The following is a 14,298-nucleotide window of genomic DNA, read 5'->3' on the forward strand; positions in this document are numbered from 1 at the left end:
AATAGGGAGGTGAGACGAAAGGAGATATCGGATGAAAAGGGGGGAGGGATTGCAGATGGAAGTGCGGTCAAGGTTAAATTTCCCCACGTGGGTGAAGCACAAGCGAAGCAGGGGCCCAAGAAAGACTCCTGCAGGATCGCCATCCCTCCTCAACTTTATATTTCTGAAGTTCACGGTTCAGGAAGCATTCATCCCCTCAGCAGCCCACATATATTGTGAGCTTTCATTTTCGCTGCATAGAAGCTTGCATCGTTTGGCTCGGAGTTCGGAACTATCCTTGCTCTTTCGCACATGAGAACTCAAACTCAATGTCATGAGAAGCATTCAATGTTGGATGATAACGACATGAGCTGATTTCCGTCTTGACTCCAAGTGTTCTGACGGAATACGGTTGAGAATGTTCGAACCTGGATAGAGAGACTAGGAAAGAGTTATGGTGGCAAGTGATGCTGCTTGGCGACGGCATCGTCCAAGCAGGGCTGCGTCTTTCTTCCTGCTACTGCTCCTCTTCTCAAGCACTGCATTATTCATCGTCACATATCAAAAATATTGGACCTTTCATCCAATTCTTCTGTCCGATGTCAGTCATGAAGGCGCCGAGTATATTCGTGATATCTCCATGATTCTGCACCCGGAAGAGCACAATAGCCGTTTCTCAAAGACCATCCATCTTCACTGGAACATCACAAAAGGATATAGATCTCCGGATGGCGTGCGTAAGCTTGTCTATCTTGTCAATGGTAACCCATAGCTTCCCCTTTCACATTGCTTTGTTGACCGCGTTGGCAGATGAGTTTCCTGGGCCTATCATCGAGGCAAGACCAGGAGATACCCTGGAAATTGTGGTCTCTAATCATCTTGAAGATGCAGAAGGCGTTGCTATTCATTGGCATGGATTACATATGAGAGGTACGATTCCTAAATAGTTGTCGAGATTCAAACTCATCGTTCATGACAGGAGCAAATGAGATGGATGGAGTCGTGGGAATTACTCAAGATGCTATTCCAGCAGGAGAAGGCTTCACTTATCGATATGATCTCTCAAGTACGCAAGCTGGCACTTTCTGGTAAGACCTCTTCCTTAAAAATAACCGAAGTACTGACAGTATATGAGGTATCATTCGCACTCGGCTCTTCAAAGAAGTGATGGACTCTATGGTGGACTCGTCATTCACGAGCCCATCTCGGACAGCACGACAGGGTTTGCGATGTCTAATTATGACCATGAAGAGCTTCTCCTCATCGGAGATTGGTATCATCGGTCAGCAATAGATGTCCAAGCGAGCTATCTCACGTTCATGAGTTCAGGTCATGAAGTACGTTGTATTGTATACCGCAAGAAGCATACTAACATCTCAAGCCTGTTCCAGATTCGTTGCTGCTAAATGGTTTTGGAGCTTTCGACTGTTCAATGGCTGTGCCATCTCGTCCAGTAGAGTGCGAACATGTTCAACGTCCGGCCCTGCGGCTACGGAATGGTAGAACGAGGCTACGAGTTGTCAATGTCGGGTACCAAATCTCTTCCTTGACAAATATGTTTCACTTTACTAACGTATCTTAAAAGGTCAATGGCAGGCCTCAACATATCGATACCCAATAGCAAGATGGAGGTTGTCCATATTGATGGCGGCAATCCAATCAATCTTGTAATAGCCTCAGAAGTTGGTATTCTCTATCCAGGTGAACGGATGGATTTAATACTCTCCTCTACTGGGATCGAGAATATATCTATAATACTTGATCCAGAGTAAGGCTCCTCTTACTTACTTTTCAGTGTACTGATCACTTTTTAGACTCTTCACTATGCAGAATCTAGCATTGACAGCAACTCAAACAATTGAAATCATCACACCTGCCAATACTCGATCTTCCCACGAGTCTACGGCTGCCGATGATCAGGAAGTGCAATGGCCAACAACTTCCTTTGACCTATCCACCGCTAAAGGTCTCCAACAACAAGCCATGCCCACAACTGCCAATCAAACGATCCTCATTTACACACACATAGAAATGCTCGCACATTACGACCACGTGCCCATGGCCTACATGAATCGAACAAACTGGATCCCTCAATCCCCACCACTCATCTCCATACCAACATCCAAGTGGGACGACCATCAATTTATGCCAGAGATACACGGAAATGGAGAATGGGTTGATATTATTGTGAATAACCTCGACAAGGACGCTGGACATCCCTTTCACTTGGTTAGTTTCCTCTCCTTCTCGAATTCCAAATTATATACTGATATTTCTTAGCATGGTCATGATTTCTACGTCCTAACGAGACACGCATTTCCTCGCCGAGCAGGCTACCGAACATATAACCCCTTTGATCTCCCATCAGACGCAGCACTTATGTACCCAGAACCGAACCTTGTGAATCCTCCACTTAAGGACACGGTTCATATCCCAAGAAGAGGATACGTGATTTTAAGAATTAGGGCTGACAACCTTGGGATCTGGTTCTTTCATTGTCATGTTTTGTGGCATGCTGGGACTGGGATGGGGATGGGCTTTGTAGTCACATAAGATGCATTGGCTGGTCAACGTTGATTAAGTCACATTTCACTATTGCATGGAAAATTATATGTGTGATTTGTGGTTTACAAAGGAAATTTTATTGTTCTAAGAAAGGCATTGTTATGCCGTACACTTCAAGGCCAGCTTGAGTGTTATTATAAGGACTAGGACTCCGAGTTTTGAAGACAAACAAAGGAAGGGAGGACTGGACTTGAGGCCCGCTCAAGCATTACTTACAAAGCACCTCCGAACTACTGAAACAAAAGAAAGGAAAGGACTTACAGGAACCTTGGCCTTGCCTCTCTCCCACATTCCAATCCTGTACTCAAGGCCGGCTCGAGCTATATTTACGAAGACTCCGAATCCTGAAGACATAAGAAGGCAAGGACCGATCTTGAGGCCAGCTCAAGCGATACTGAACAAAGGACCTCCGAACTCCCGAAGACAAAAGAAAATAGGACAAATAGGACTTACAGGACCTGCCGGGCCTATGGAAGGGGACTTAACTTAAGGCCCGCTCAAACGATACTCAACAAAAGACCTCCCAACTCCTGAAGACAAAACAAGGAAAGGGAAGGACTTACAGGAACCAGCCCAGCCTACCCAATCCCAAGATTCTTCTCATACCACTTCAGATCATCCTCAATCCCCACCTCCACCTCCCTCAACTTCCTCCCCCCCGTCTCCACCGAAGCCAGAAAATCGGCAAGCTCCTGCTTATCATACCCACTCTGCACCTCATAAAACGCCAAAAGCGCCCTCTTCTCCCACTCCAACGCAACTCTACGTTCCCTCCTCACCTTTTCCCGTTCCACTTTCGCCTCGTTAATAACACTAATATAGAAGTTGCGCTCTTGGGAACTGACGTAGTACTCGCGAAGCACTTGGACCTCTATCCATTCCGCTTGCGCGTTTGCGACCGCGGCTTCGGCTCTGTTGAGCGGTTCTCGGAGAGCATCTTCTCGTTGGCCGAAGGTGTAGAGGGCATCGTGGTAGGCTGTAGCGATTGCCATTCCCATTTGCGATGGTCGGAGTTGAGTTGTTTTAGGTAGGCTTCTCGTTGCTGTTTGTAGAGGATTCTTTGGTGGAGAGTTATTTGTGGTGGGGTGCCGTGGGGGAGTTGGCGGTGGGTGGAGATGTAGGTTGAGATTGTGGGTACTTCTTCTTCGGATGGATAGGAAGAAATTTTGGTAATGGCTTTCTTGGGTGTTTTGCGAGCTGAAAAGTGTTACTGTGCTCAAGGTTGGTTATGCAACTGAATTGCAAAGTTGTCTACAAGCAAGTGTTTTCAAGGCTCGTGGGGTTTGGATGGAAACTATGATTAAAAATTACGATTAAATGTAAGTTCTCCGAGATGTGGCTAAACTAGCTATTTATACATCGCTCTGTTCTCCTCTAATCATGAAGTTGTAAGTGCGGAAGTCGAGATATACGGCTATTGAGTTTGTCGAGGCTATTGTTCGGACAATTAGAACAATGCCTTTGTGGTATGTCTATTGTTCAAGCTAAATGTTGAGGAAGGAGTTGAACTGTTCATAATCCACAAAGCAACAAACCAGAAAGCAGAGGTGGAGTCACGTGCTCGTGCTGAGTTGAGGCTACCTAAGTGGACCTCTAATAGACAAAGATGCATACAAGCAGAAAGATACTTTCTTTGTTGACGAAATAAAACAACATATCCACAAACGTAATAGTGTGAGTAAGACCTTGAAATGATTCAAGATAGCTAAAGCTTGAAGAGTTCAGTTTGCTTTTAATTCACCATCCAGCCCAAGATCGTGCGGTAATAGTTGGTAATAGTATATATTTAACGGAAGAGAATGGGTCAACTAGTATCGTTGCTGTTGGACAATATCTTCATTCTCCGTAAGCACAGCCTCATAAATCTAGATGGTGGGAGTACTACATACAGATGCCATTTATTCGAAGTCAAGTGCATCAACTTTGTTTCCCCTTTCGCTCGAAGGTCCCAAAGGTGGAGCCCTCCCAGTTCGTTCGATGACCTCTGGTAACCACTCGCGGACTTTCTCAGCACGAGAGCCAGTCTAGGATCACCGGTCTTAGTAAAGGGTTCGAGGAGTTCCTCAGTCGGGCGTGTGTAATGACTCACATGTGGGTGCGACGCCAGGAATCCCGAGGTTTCTTGTTTATACATGGGCTTTCCTTGTGCATTCTTTTGCGACAGCATTCGCTTCTCGTAGCCGTCCATTTTGTCCAAGAATTTGGCTGCTTTACTGACGTCGTAACCAGCCTGGACGTGAGATTCGGAATTAGTGCGCGTCTTTTGCCGTAATTCGAGTACATGTGTGGTCAAAACCTCTTGCAGGACGAGACATTGCCTGCTTCCAGAAATTCTGGGCATTCTGGGGCCTACAGATAGTATGAAAGGGTGGATGTAAGATGGAAGCTCACCTTGGCCATGAGAACTAGTCCAATATAGTCTGCTTCGCTCTCTCTGCGTCGGGACGAGGCTGCTTTTATACAACCGAGCAGATATGTGTACGGATAAAGCAAAATCCGCATCTCAAACCCCAAAAGGGCTAGAATTAAGATAGGAGATATAGGTATCAAAGCTGGCAAGAAGAAGAGTAGTTTGCTTTTATCCTCGGCAACGTGTGAAGCCATAACGTGGCCTATTTCATGACCGAGGACTGCCGCTAAACCATCTTCATCCTTGCAAATGGACAGTATACCAGTGTAGATGATGACCTTTCCCGAAGGAAAGACGCCTGCACTGACAATATCTACAAAATCAAAAGGTCAGTATAAATAACTATGCTAAAAAGTATGCGCGTTGCAAAGAATAATGTCAAATCGAAGGTCCTCGTCGTCAACCTGGTGTGAAAACCTTTGATTGCTGAGAATCCTCTACTACTATAGTCGCGGCTGCGAGACGCCATCTTCGTATCAAGGAAGTCTTTAGCTCTGTTGATGCAGGAACGACTTAGGTATGTCTCCCATTCTAAATCTTCGAGTCCGGTTCCTCGCAACAACTTTTGAAGTACTTGCCGAATCATCATGAGACGTGGATCTGTTTCCGATACTAGGGCATTCTCTATTTTCTTGACTGTCCGGTCTACTCGATGTTTTTCCAGTTTCATGAAATCCATCGATTTCGAAAGAAAGTTGAATCGCCATCTTCCTGTGATGGGAACTTGTTCTCGATGGGTGATCCAGAATAAAAACAAGCCAGTAGAGATGCAGGGAGATGCGAGAACTACCACTCGAAACCAAACAGAACGGCCTGACCTATCTCACCAGGTCCTGAAGTTAGCAAGACTGTTTGATAAGTTCATAGAAGCCATAAATCCGTACGAAAGTTAGGGGGCATCCACAGGATTAAGTGCCTACCACGGATTGGGATTTGATGCTCTCAACAGGTATGACTTCAAAGGATGATTTTCGGCGAAGACGATGCAAGGGAGCCTCAGAGAGATCTTTGTTGTTCTGGAGTTCTGAGAGATGCGCAGTATCACAGGCAGAGTACCATCATTCACGCGCGCTCTAATTGCCCTTTGGTGCCGGGGCTCTGTCTGGCCTTTGTCGACGAAATACTCGGAAGTTTTTTCTAGCCAGAGATTGCGTGCTTTGGCGTATGCCCTTCGTCCTGTCCACGTTTCAGGCAAAATTAAAAGTACATCTTCGAGAGGAGAGTTCTTGCCACCGTCTGATGGTGGCTGTCTGGGCGACTGGTCCGCGCGATGATTTCGTGTTGATATACTTCTGCTCGACAAAACCGATTCGGGTGGGCCCTAAGAAGATCTCGCGTCTCCCAACACGCCGAATTGCATACCGAGCCACGAGCTGCCAACATCCCATACTAAACAGCATCGGACCAGCTAACAGAATGTGTTTACCAAGTAAAAAGTAAAGCCATCGCGCGTGAGGTGAAAACACCTTTTCGATGAGGTTAATTGTTCGTGGCGTTCGGGCTAATCAGAGGTATGCGCCGATTTAAGGGTTATTTCTGTCAAATCTCAGATCCACGAAAGACGTCAAAGAGCTTGCAAACCTTGAATCCTGGTATTTCTGTCAATATATCAGTGCTACGCAAACCAGCATCACACTTGCCGCAACGAGCACCTGCAGCCTGCAGCACCCTACAGCGTTCATGGTCTCTTACCAGCCTGCAGCTGGTGTACAATTTTGCCTTGCTTCTCGTCATTGGTGTCCTCCGCTTCGCATCGACTGTGTCCAAGTATGTGCATAGACCTTTCATCTTCTAGCTCAAACTTTGCCTAAGGGCCAACTAGAGAGTAGAGGACCATCACTACCGAGTAGGATCGCATGACATGAGTGGTGAGACTTGCAGCGCTCTAGACTTGAACAAGAAAGTAATATGGAGAAATATCTAGGTGAGAATCGGTGCGGGTAACCAATGCGTCGTTCTTGAAAGTAGTGAGAGGAAACTGCTCTCGAGAAGTGCAAGAATGGAATGGAATTATCTGTCACATTGAGGTTGGAGTGACTGATCTACTTTAAGACGGGATGTCTAGCCTCTGAATATGGAACGTCTGAAACTCAGTAGCATGCCTTCTAGTGTCGATAGTGTCTCTAGATTATCTTGTCAGCCACAATAATTGAAAAAAGCCAACGAGCTAAGCACAATATATGCGCAAGGATCGGCGACTTGGGCAATTCTCAATGTAGCTACTTTCGTTTGCAATCAACTCCCTCTGGATATCTCAAGAGTTTCAACATCGCCGATGTCAATCAACTTGAACAACATTCACTCCATTCTTAAAAGCACTGAAAAGGAGGATGGGTGATGTACATATTGCCGAAAATAGACCGTGGAAAGTAACACAACAACGTCTACGTCAACGTCAAACTTTGTGTTCAGCTCTACGTCAACAAATCGTACGAGTATCATGCCACTTGACAATGTTCGCCATAAACCTCGATATGAAATGGAATCACAGTACATCGTGAAGTTGAAGTCACTCGTCAGTTACCGGTAAGAGCTGAGGCCACCGCGCGCGGCCCACTTAAGCGAGAACCTCAAGATCTCACCTAGTTTTATATCTATTATTATAACTGCAACTTCTTATGGCATTCTCTAATATTATGATTGTAGATTAATGAATAGTAGCTAAACCTCGCACAGCAATCACATCTTTAATTTTGCAAGTTAAACGCTTTGTGTATGGCCTGAAGTCACGTGGATCTATTCGATCCCATAGCTTTTGTAGCTCCTTTTTTAAATCCTCTTTACTTTTTGGCACATAAGACAATTTCTTTAGTTCTTCTTTCATCTATCGCTAGACTTTTTTAATGGGATTCAAATTAGGTGAAGAAAGAGGTTAGTTAAACTCGCGGATTCCATGCTGAAGTCTTGGTAACCGGGCACTCTCTTTATGCACTTTTGCGCCATTTTCTATGAAGATATACTCTGGCCCTAGGGTGTCAAATAGAGGGAAGACTATAGGTTTAAGAACTTGCTGAAGGTACGCTTTAGAGCATATGCCTTTGCGTTCTGGAAGCTTTTCTATAAAAACCAATAGTAATTTATAATCCTAGCCCAATACTTCCCAAATTATAACTATAGTCTTTCCTAACCTATAAACTAACCGGATGCAATTAGGGCACTTCTTTTCATTTACTCTCCTAGTCACCCAAATCCTACCATTCTTTCTAGTCTCGAATATAGCTTCATTAGACCAGATAACCCTCCTCCAATTACTCCCTTACTTGCCATTATCCCTATGTGTTGCATAATTTGATGTGCTTTATTATCTATAGTCTCGCGTAAAACGCAATTTCTTCTTAGTTTATATTTTTGATATATAAAATTAAAGGCATATAATACAGCGACGATAGCCTGCGCGGGCTAGTTCTCGGCGTATGGTTCGAATAGAGGAAGCGAGCTGTAGTAGGGTTTTGAGGCTCGAAAAGTTTATCTTGCGAGAAGACTAGTTTTTTGATATGGTGCGAATACATTGGCGTATTGTTTTGATAGATATTAAGTGAAGTTTCGGGAGCTTCTTTTTGCGCTTTTTGCGGTTATATTCTTGCTTAAGAATGCGGCGTATAGTCTTTTTAGGCACTTGGGTCTTTTGGACGATTTTTTTTGGAGATTTACCTTGCCTTTGCAAGCTGCGGATAATAGCGCGTGCAGGGGTGGGCCATTTTCTTTCATCCTTTTAGAAAGGTGAGCTAAGTATTACAAGTGTTTCTATCTTCAATTGCAAGTAAATTGGATAAGTGGTTGTTGAGTTATTAAAGTTTTAAAAAAGGGGGAGGTAAATTAAAGGGCGTACGCGTTTCGCTTAAGTGGGCCGCACGCGGTGGCCTCAGCTCTTACAATGGTTCAAAGGTTAGCGCCGAACATTTGACCCCACAGCGGAGTCCGACCCCTGCAAGAATCCGGTTAAATGGCTCCCGCTCTATCAATTGATAAGAGCTCGAGCTCCTCTTTCTCAAGCTTCACTTTACGTCTCAACCCAAAGATACTCTTAATTGCAACTTCTTCCATCTCTCTAAATAGTACTCCAGACCTAATTGACAGCTTAAAATGTCTTGCCCAGACTGCTTCCGCGGTGGAGTTCACGAAGGCGACCCTGTAGGCTCAACAACCACCATTCACGGCCTCCCAGTCTACGTTTCGAATCCACCAGAAGGTGCCACTCCCAAGGGAATCGTGGTTTTCATCCCTGATGCTTTTGGGTGGGAATTTGGGAACAATCGGCTATTGGCAGATAAATATGCCAAGAGAGCTGGAGTTGTGGTTTATCTTCCCGATTTCATGGCTGGTGTGTCTTCTACTCTCATTGCTCTAATTCTTATAACTCCTATTGAAGGTAGAGTGTGTGTACTAAGGAACAACTCATAGGCTCGGCCATGCCATTAAGCGGCCTCGACCTCCTGGACAAGATCATGACTCCCACCTCCTGGCTCAACACCATCCTCTATAAACCATTCTACATCCTCCAAGCAATGACACAAGTATACCTCTTCCCGCCCCATCCCCACCTCAACACTAACTCACCCCCAGGCAATCCCCTTCATATTCAAGAACCGCCTCTCCGTCACCAAACCCCGCGTCTCCTCCTTCATCCAAGCCCTCCGCACCTCCCCTCCCCCCTTCCCCACCACCAACCTAAAAATCGGCGCAGCAGGCTTCTGCTGGGGCGGGAAACACACCATGCTGCTCGCCCAAGACCCTCCTTCGTCCCGGGTCTCCCCATACTCATCTACCTCTACCTCACTCCCGCTCTCTCCTCTCATCGATTGTGCGTTCACAGCTCATCCCTCTATGATTTCCGTTCCTGCGGACATCGAGCAGATCACCGTGCCGACTAGTGTAGCGGTCGGAGATGTGGATATGGCGATGGGGAAGAAGGATATTTTGACCATGAAGGAGATATTGGAGGTTAAGAAGAAGGGGGACCATGAGGTTGTTTTGTTGGATGGTGCGAAGCATGGGTTTGCGGTTAGGACGATGGATGATAAGCATCAGTGGGAGTGTGCGGCGAAGGCGGAGACGCAGGCTGTGCAGTGGTTCGGGAGGTGGTTTGCTTGAAGAAGGGTGCTGGGTTCGATTGTGGCGTTGGGGACTCGATTTGTTGGGATCTTGCTCTTCTGCAAAAGCTTTCTGCTGTCATGGGGCTATCTCAACGCTGGTACGGACAGGTGGAACATTCCAAGCCTTTAGGAACGCAAATATGGCATGAACACTGTTGATATTGACTCGAGAAAGCAGTCTATTGCAATGAATCCTGATGACTGCTATATACAGGCAAGAGTGACTGCTCAGGGAGCAAAAAGGGATGTCTTCGCATACGACTAGTCGAACGTCTTTCAGGCCCCTATAAGCTCCAATGAAGTTAGCAAACAAGGCCATCTTCAAACAAAGACGATTAAAATATAAAGCCCAGAACATCAGAAAAGTTGAGAAGATTTGTTATTGCGGTTTTTGTAGGCATCGCTCCCCTTAAACAAAGAAATTGGACCTCAGCAAGGACGAGCTCCTATGGCCCCGCTGCATCATCATTTGTTCTCTCTCCTCTCCTCTCGTAAAGAAAGCACGTACCTCAACTCTCAGGCCTAAATCTCCCCCTCTCCCTCCTCATCCCCTCCACCCTCCTCCTATCCTCCTCAAACCGCCTCACCATCTCCCCCTGGACCTCCTTCCTGCGCTCCCTCATCTGGAACCTATAAAAATCGCCCATCTCGCCCCTCTTCTTCCGTTCCCTCTCCTCCATCTCCGCCCTCTTCCTCTCCACCTCCTCTGCTCTCGCAGGCCCGGTCCGACCCCCTCTCATCACGGTCACAAACCCATCTTCATCCGGCACCTGTCTCCCTTTCCTCTCTTCCCTTTTCCTGCTCTCTTCTCTGTCGTTGAAAGCAGACATGAAGGTATCGATATTCGCTTGTAAAATTTTCGGATCCGGGAACGAGAGCGTGTGATGGAGTCTGTACCGTTGACTCCCCGTACTCCCCTCGGATTCCCAGACTGGCCATCCCCCTCTGCCTTTTTTATGCAGTTTTCGCACAGTTTTTAATACCAATTCAACGCTCTTCTCATCTACCAACAGCACAACGGCTGAACTGCCACTTCGTCTTAGATCTCTGTCCCATGTTCTCGGTAGCTCGATTTCCTCTTCTGTGTCGTCGTCTGCGCGCTTCCTTTTCTTACTCCCGTTCGCGGGCGCAGGTAGAGGTTTGCGCACGCGCTCGTGCTCGAAAGAGCAGTCTTCGAATTTCCCCGCGCCGACGAGGGATGTGAAGAGGGAGCGGAGAGAGGCGGTGGTGCTGTCGATAGGGAGATTGACGAGGAAGAGGCTGCGTGCGTCGTTTGGGGTGGGGATTTTCGGGGCGTGTGGGCGGAGGTAGAGGGTGTGGGTTGTTTGGTGGGGGTAGGATGGTATTGGCGGGATGGTTATGGGGAGGAGGGCATAGTCTGATATTTGTGAGGGCGACATTGTTTGTTTCAGGGTAGAATTGGTTTATATGGTGAGGAATGGAAGGGAGATTTGGAAGTTTGAGGGAACTTTCTTGGGAGCAGAAATTATAGCCGAGATCTAATCTAATCTAATCACAAGCTATTCTAAGCTAAGCCAAACCAAGCCAAAGGGTATCTTCCGTTCTTTTCCCATAGCAAACTCCTGAGCTCCATAATATGCAATTGTATGTGTGTATCCTTTGACAGATATTGTCATGAAACATGAAAGAGTGGCCTGCAAATCGTACGAAGATGTGCACCGATAACAAAAATGTGATCTAAATATGATCTGGTCAATCAGGCCTTGTCAGGGTCATTGATACCACCAGTTGTGATGATATAAGTAGCTTCACGTTCTGGGCAGTCTACAGAGGTATTAGTACTGCCTATGTGCTGGTATTTTCACTCACCAGGTGAATCCATAATCTTAGCGACTCGTTCCTCACCACGACCCTTGCGAAGGAGAAGTCTGGTAGTAGAGGCATGTGCAAGAACGTGACCTCCGGCAGGCTTGCGACCATCAACTCCGGCAAACATGGCACTGGCACCAGGATCTGACATTACTTGATTGGTCTGTGGTGATTAGTAACTTCGACTGGAGAACGAGGAAGCCGACCTACCAAGAAGACAACAAGATTGAATTCCTCTGCCATTTGTGCCGCACGTCGTAGAAATTGTCCAAGACATTGCTGGCGCTCTGAGAGCTCTCCACGACCAGAGAAGTCTGTACGGTAGAGTGCCATGATACTGTCAATGACGAGGAGACGGTATTCGTTAGTAGCGAAGTTTGCAGCAAGTCCTTCGAGGAGCTCCATTTGCATCTTGAAGTTTGTTAGTCGATATCAGCGTAAGGTGCGAAAGATATCATGACTTGCCTCGGTGTTCTGAGCACGAGCGTAAGAGATGTTCTCACAAGCTTGGTCGGGGTCAACTGGACGGTGTCAGCGTTAGGACTGCAGCATGGGATGGGATGAATTCTCACCTCCAAAGCGCTCAGCAATTTCTGCAATTCTCTCAGGTCGAAAGGTGCCTTCAGTATCTGTATTCTGTCAGACATATGAATATCGCCAGTTGAAGAACAAAAACCAATGTATGCCACCTTGCCTTCAGCACCGCCCATTTCCTGTAAGATTGTCAGAGCACATCTCGATCATCGTGGCATCAGCTCATACCTTTGGTAGTTGAGCAATGACTGCCAATGTATGTGCGAGTTGGGTCTTGCCACATCCTGCAGCGTGTCAGTGGTAGAGTTCATTTGCTAGGACAAAAATAACCCACTGAATTCGCCATACACCTCACTAATACTCATAGTCTGCAAACCGCTACACAAAATTAGTCGTATGCAGCAGGGAAAGGTTCAGGAGCCTACCCATTCAAAGCTGCATCAAGCTGCTTGCTACCAGTAGAGATTCTAATGCAACGTTCGCGAATAACTCTAAGCTCAGCAGCACTCATGAAACCAGCAGTTGGCTTGGAATTGTTAGCACAAGACTCGCACACAGAACCTAATACCGACCGCAAGCTTCTTGCCAGCCTCCTTGATCTTCTCTACCTTGGTATCAGAGAAGCCTTTGATCTTGAGGAGTCTCTTTGATGGCGTGCTAACGAGAGACTATCAATCTGTTAGACACAATCGCGCTAGAGAATGAGAGAAAAAGCTTACGGCAACAGTGTAGATGTTGTTTGACTTGAGTTTGGCAATGTCAGAGGCATTGACACCTAGAAATGTGAGATACATCACCATCATGCTTGGCAGAGAGCAACCACCAACCAAGTGATTGTATCTCATCGATGTCGACAATGTCATTCTGTGCCAGGTTAGCGAACAAGGTGATCAATCTCATCACGCTACCTACCTCCACCTCATCACCGCAGGTTGATCCCGCCATTTTGAAATTAGATGAGCAGATGATATCTCAAGTCTGAGCGAACTCGAAGCAGTCAGTGATACTTGGTACTGGAACACGACGCGTCCCGAAGCTTGACAACGGATAATGAGAAAGATGCAGTGAAGCCTGGTAAGTGCTGAGAGATAAGTGTACAGAAGAAGAAGTGTATAGCAGAGATCAATTGGCCTTGTACTCCCAGTACTGATCCTCCTCGTTCTCTCGAGACCGTACGCAGGCAGCTACAGTGCAGCAGATCAGACCTGACGCGATGCTTACTCCGATGACTGTGGCAAGGACTGGAATGAGGGACCAGTCTTGGATGTTAAGCATTGAGAGATGGATTTTGGGAATTGGAGTGGCGAAGCTGGAGATGTTGATGGATGAGAAGAAGAATGAGGGGTGATGAACTGAGCTGTGCGTCGGTAAAAAGAAGACTAAGCCAAAAGTGCTGGCTGTTGCACAAATCGGGGAGGCACGAGGATTCCACGCTGAAAATCTTCCTGTAGCACAGCATCGTATGCTGTGAAATCGGAACTGGCAACTTCTCCGTAGTAAACTCGGCATACTGCATCGTTGAACGAACTCTTACATCGGAATACCCCTCTTGTTCAGATCTGGTAATGCCACGTGATACTCCTGAGAGGTGCATGAGAGATCAAGTCAACCTGCAGTCCCTTGTCCATCCTTGACGGAGATCTTCCCCCGGAATAAATACCCTGTCTCATATAACAACAACAAAAGAACCTTGAACGCCAAGACCCAAAGGAACTGAAGGGGCTGCCCCAAAAGAACTTCACCATGACGTGCGAGAAAGAAGAGTGAGGCGTGAAGCAATGATATCTGAGTTCACACAATCACCAAATCAATCAGCAAAAGAAAGGTGCAAGTACGAGCGAATCCGCTCATAGAATACTTTTCATGGACTCAGCATTGATTGTGCGA

The 14,298-nt window shown here is 46.5% G+C and overlaps 5 protein-coding genes across 5 annotated transcripts; 2 read left to right on the plus strand and 3 right to left on the minus strand.

Moving 5' to 3' along the window:
- Positions 1 to 619: 619 nt before the first annotated feature.
- LY89DRAFT_696478 (uncharacterized protein) lies at positions 620 to 2,532 on the plus strand (the record flags this gene model as incomplete). Its single annotated transcript, XM_018216840.1, has 8 exons — positions 620 to 740; positions 790 to 909; positions 959 to 1,067; positions 1,115 to 1,316; positions 1,361 to 1,509; positions 1,565 to 1,747; positions 1,794 to 2,208; positions 2,260 to 2,532. The coding sequence occupies 8 exons, from the start codon at positions 620 to 622 to the stop codon at positions 2,530 to 2,532; spliced, it is 1,572 nt and encodes a 523-aa protein (XP_018072398.1).
- A 1,910-nt stretch (positions 2,533 to 4,442) lies between these two features.
- LY89DRAFT_732740 (uncharacterized protein) lies at positions 4,443 to 5,423 on the minus strand (the record flags this gene model as incomplete). The annotated part of the gene is made up of 4 exons (XM_018219725.1): positions 4,443 to 4,568; positions 4,634 to 4,774; positions 4,936 to 5,267; positions 5,372 to 5,423. 4 exons carry the CDS (start codon positions 5,421 to 5,423, stop codon positions 4,443 to 4,445), a joined length of 651 nt encoding a protein of 216 aa, XP_018072399.1.
- A 3,520-nt stretch (positions 5,424 to 8,943) lies between these two features.
- On the plus strand, positions 8,944 to 10,400 carry LY89DRAFT_683989 (alpha/beta-hydrolase). Its single transcript, XM_018214792.1, has 3 exons — positions 8,944 to 9,275; positions 9,356 to 9,468; positions 9,518 to 10,400. The coding sequence occupies exons 1-3, from the start codon at positions 9,038 to 9,040 to the stop codon at positions 10,043 to 10,045; spliced, it is 879 nt and encodes a 292-aa protein (XP_018072400.1). The 5' UTR covers positions 8,944 to 9,037; the 3' UTR covers positions 10,046 to 10,400.
- LY89DRAFT_35984 (uncharacterized protein) lies at positions 10,234 to 11,494 on the minus strand. The gene is made up of 2 exons (XM_018206987.1): positions 10,556 to 11,494; positions 10,234 to 10,338 (listed from the first exon to the last, which is right to left on the minus strand). Exon 1 carries the CDS (start codon positions 11,445 to 11,447, stop codon positions 10,557 to 10,559), a length of 891 nt encoding a protein of 296 aa, XP_018072401.1. The 5' UTR covers positions 11,448 to 11,494; the 3' UTR covers positions 10,234 to 10,338; position 10,556.
- Positions 11,495 to 12,768: 1,274 nt separating this feature from the next.
- LY89DRAFT_36047 (uncharacterized protein) lies at positions 12,769 to 13,444 on the minus strand. The gene is made up of 5 exons (XM_018206993.1): positions 13,324 to 13,444; positions 13,239 to 13,275; positions 13,131 to 13,186; positions 12,837 to 13,079; positions 12,769 to 12,789 (listed from the first exon to the last, which is right to left on the minus strand). The coding sequence occupies exons 1-4, from the start codon at positions 13,354 to 13,356 to the stop codon at positions 12,948 to 12,950; spliced, it is 258 nt and encodes an 85-aa protein (XP_018072402.1). The 5' UTR covers positions 13,357 to 13,444; the 3' UTR covers positions 12,769 to 12,789; positions 12,837 to 12,947.
- Positions 13,445 to 14,298: the final 854 nt, after the last annotated feature.

Source organism: Mollisia scopiformis (assembly GCF_001500285.1).
Source record: "Mollisia scopiformis unplaced genomic scaffold LY89scaffold_10, whole genome shotgun sequence".
Classification (NCBI taxonomy): domain Eukaryota; kingdom Fungi; phylum Ascomycota; class Leotiomycetes; order Helotiales; family Mollisiaceae; genus Mollisia; species Mollisia scopiformis.

Coding starts and splice junctions, on each gene's coding strand:
- LY89DRAFT_683989 (XM_018214792.1), top strand. CDS start 9,038: ATGTCTTGCCCAGACTGCTTCCGCGGTGGAGTTCACGAAGGCGACCCT. Junction 9,276..9,355: donor TCTTCCCGATTTCATGGCTG/GTGTGTCTTCTA, acceptor AACAACTCATAG/GCTCGGCCATGCCATTAAGC. Junction 9,469..9,517: donor TCCTCCAAGCAATGACACAA/GTATACCTCTTC, acceptor ACTCACCCCCAG/GCAATCCCCTTCATATTCAA.
- LY89DRAFT_35984 (XM_018206987.1), bottom strand. CDS start 11,447: ATGTCGCCCTCACAAATATCAGACTATGCCCTCCTCCCCATAACCATC.
- LY89DRAFT_36047 (XM_018206993.1), bottom strand. CDS start 13,356: ATGGCGGGATCAACCTGCGGTGATGAGGTGGAG. Junction 13,276..13,323: donor CCTGCGGTGATGAGGTGGAG/GTAGGTAGCGTG, acceptor AACCTGGCACAG/AATGACATTGTCGACATCGA. Junction 13,187..13,238: donor CGATGAGATACAATCACTTG/GTTGGTGGTTGC, acceptor TCACATTTCTAG/GTGTCAATGCCTCTGACATT.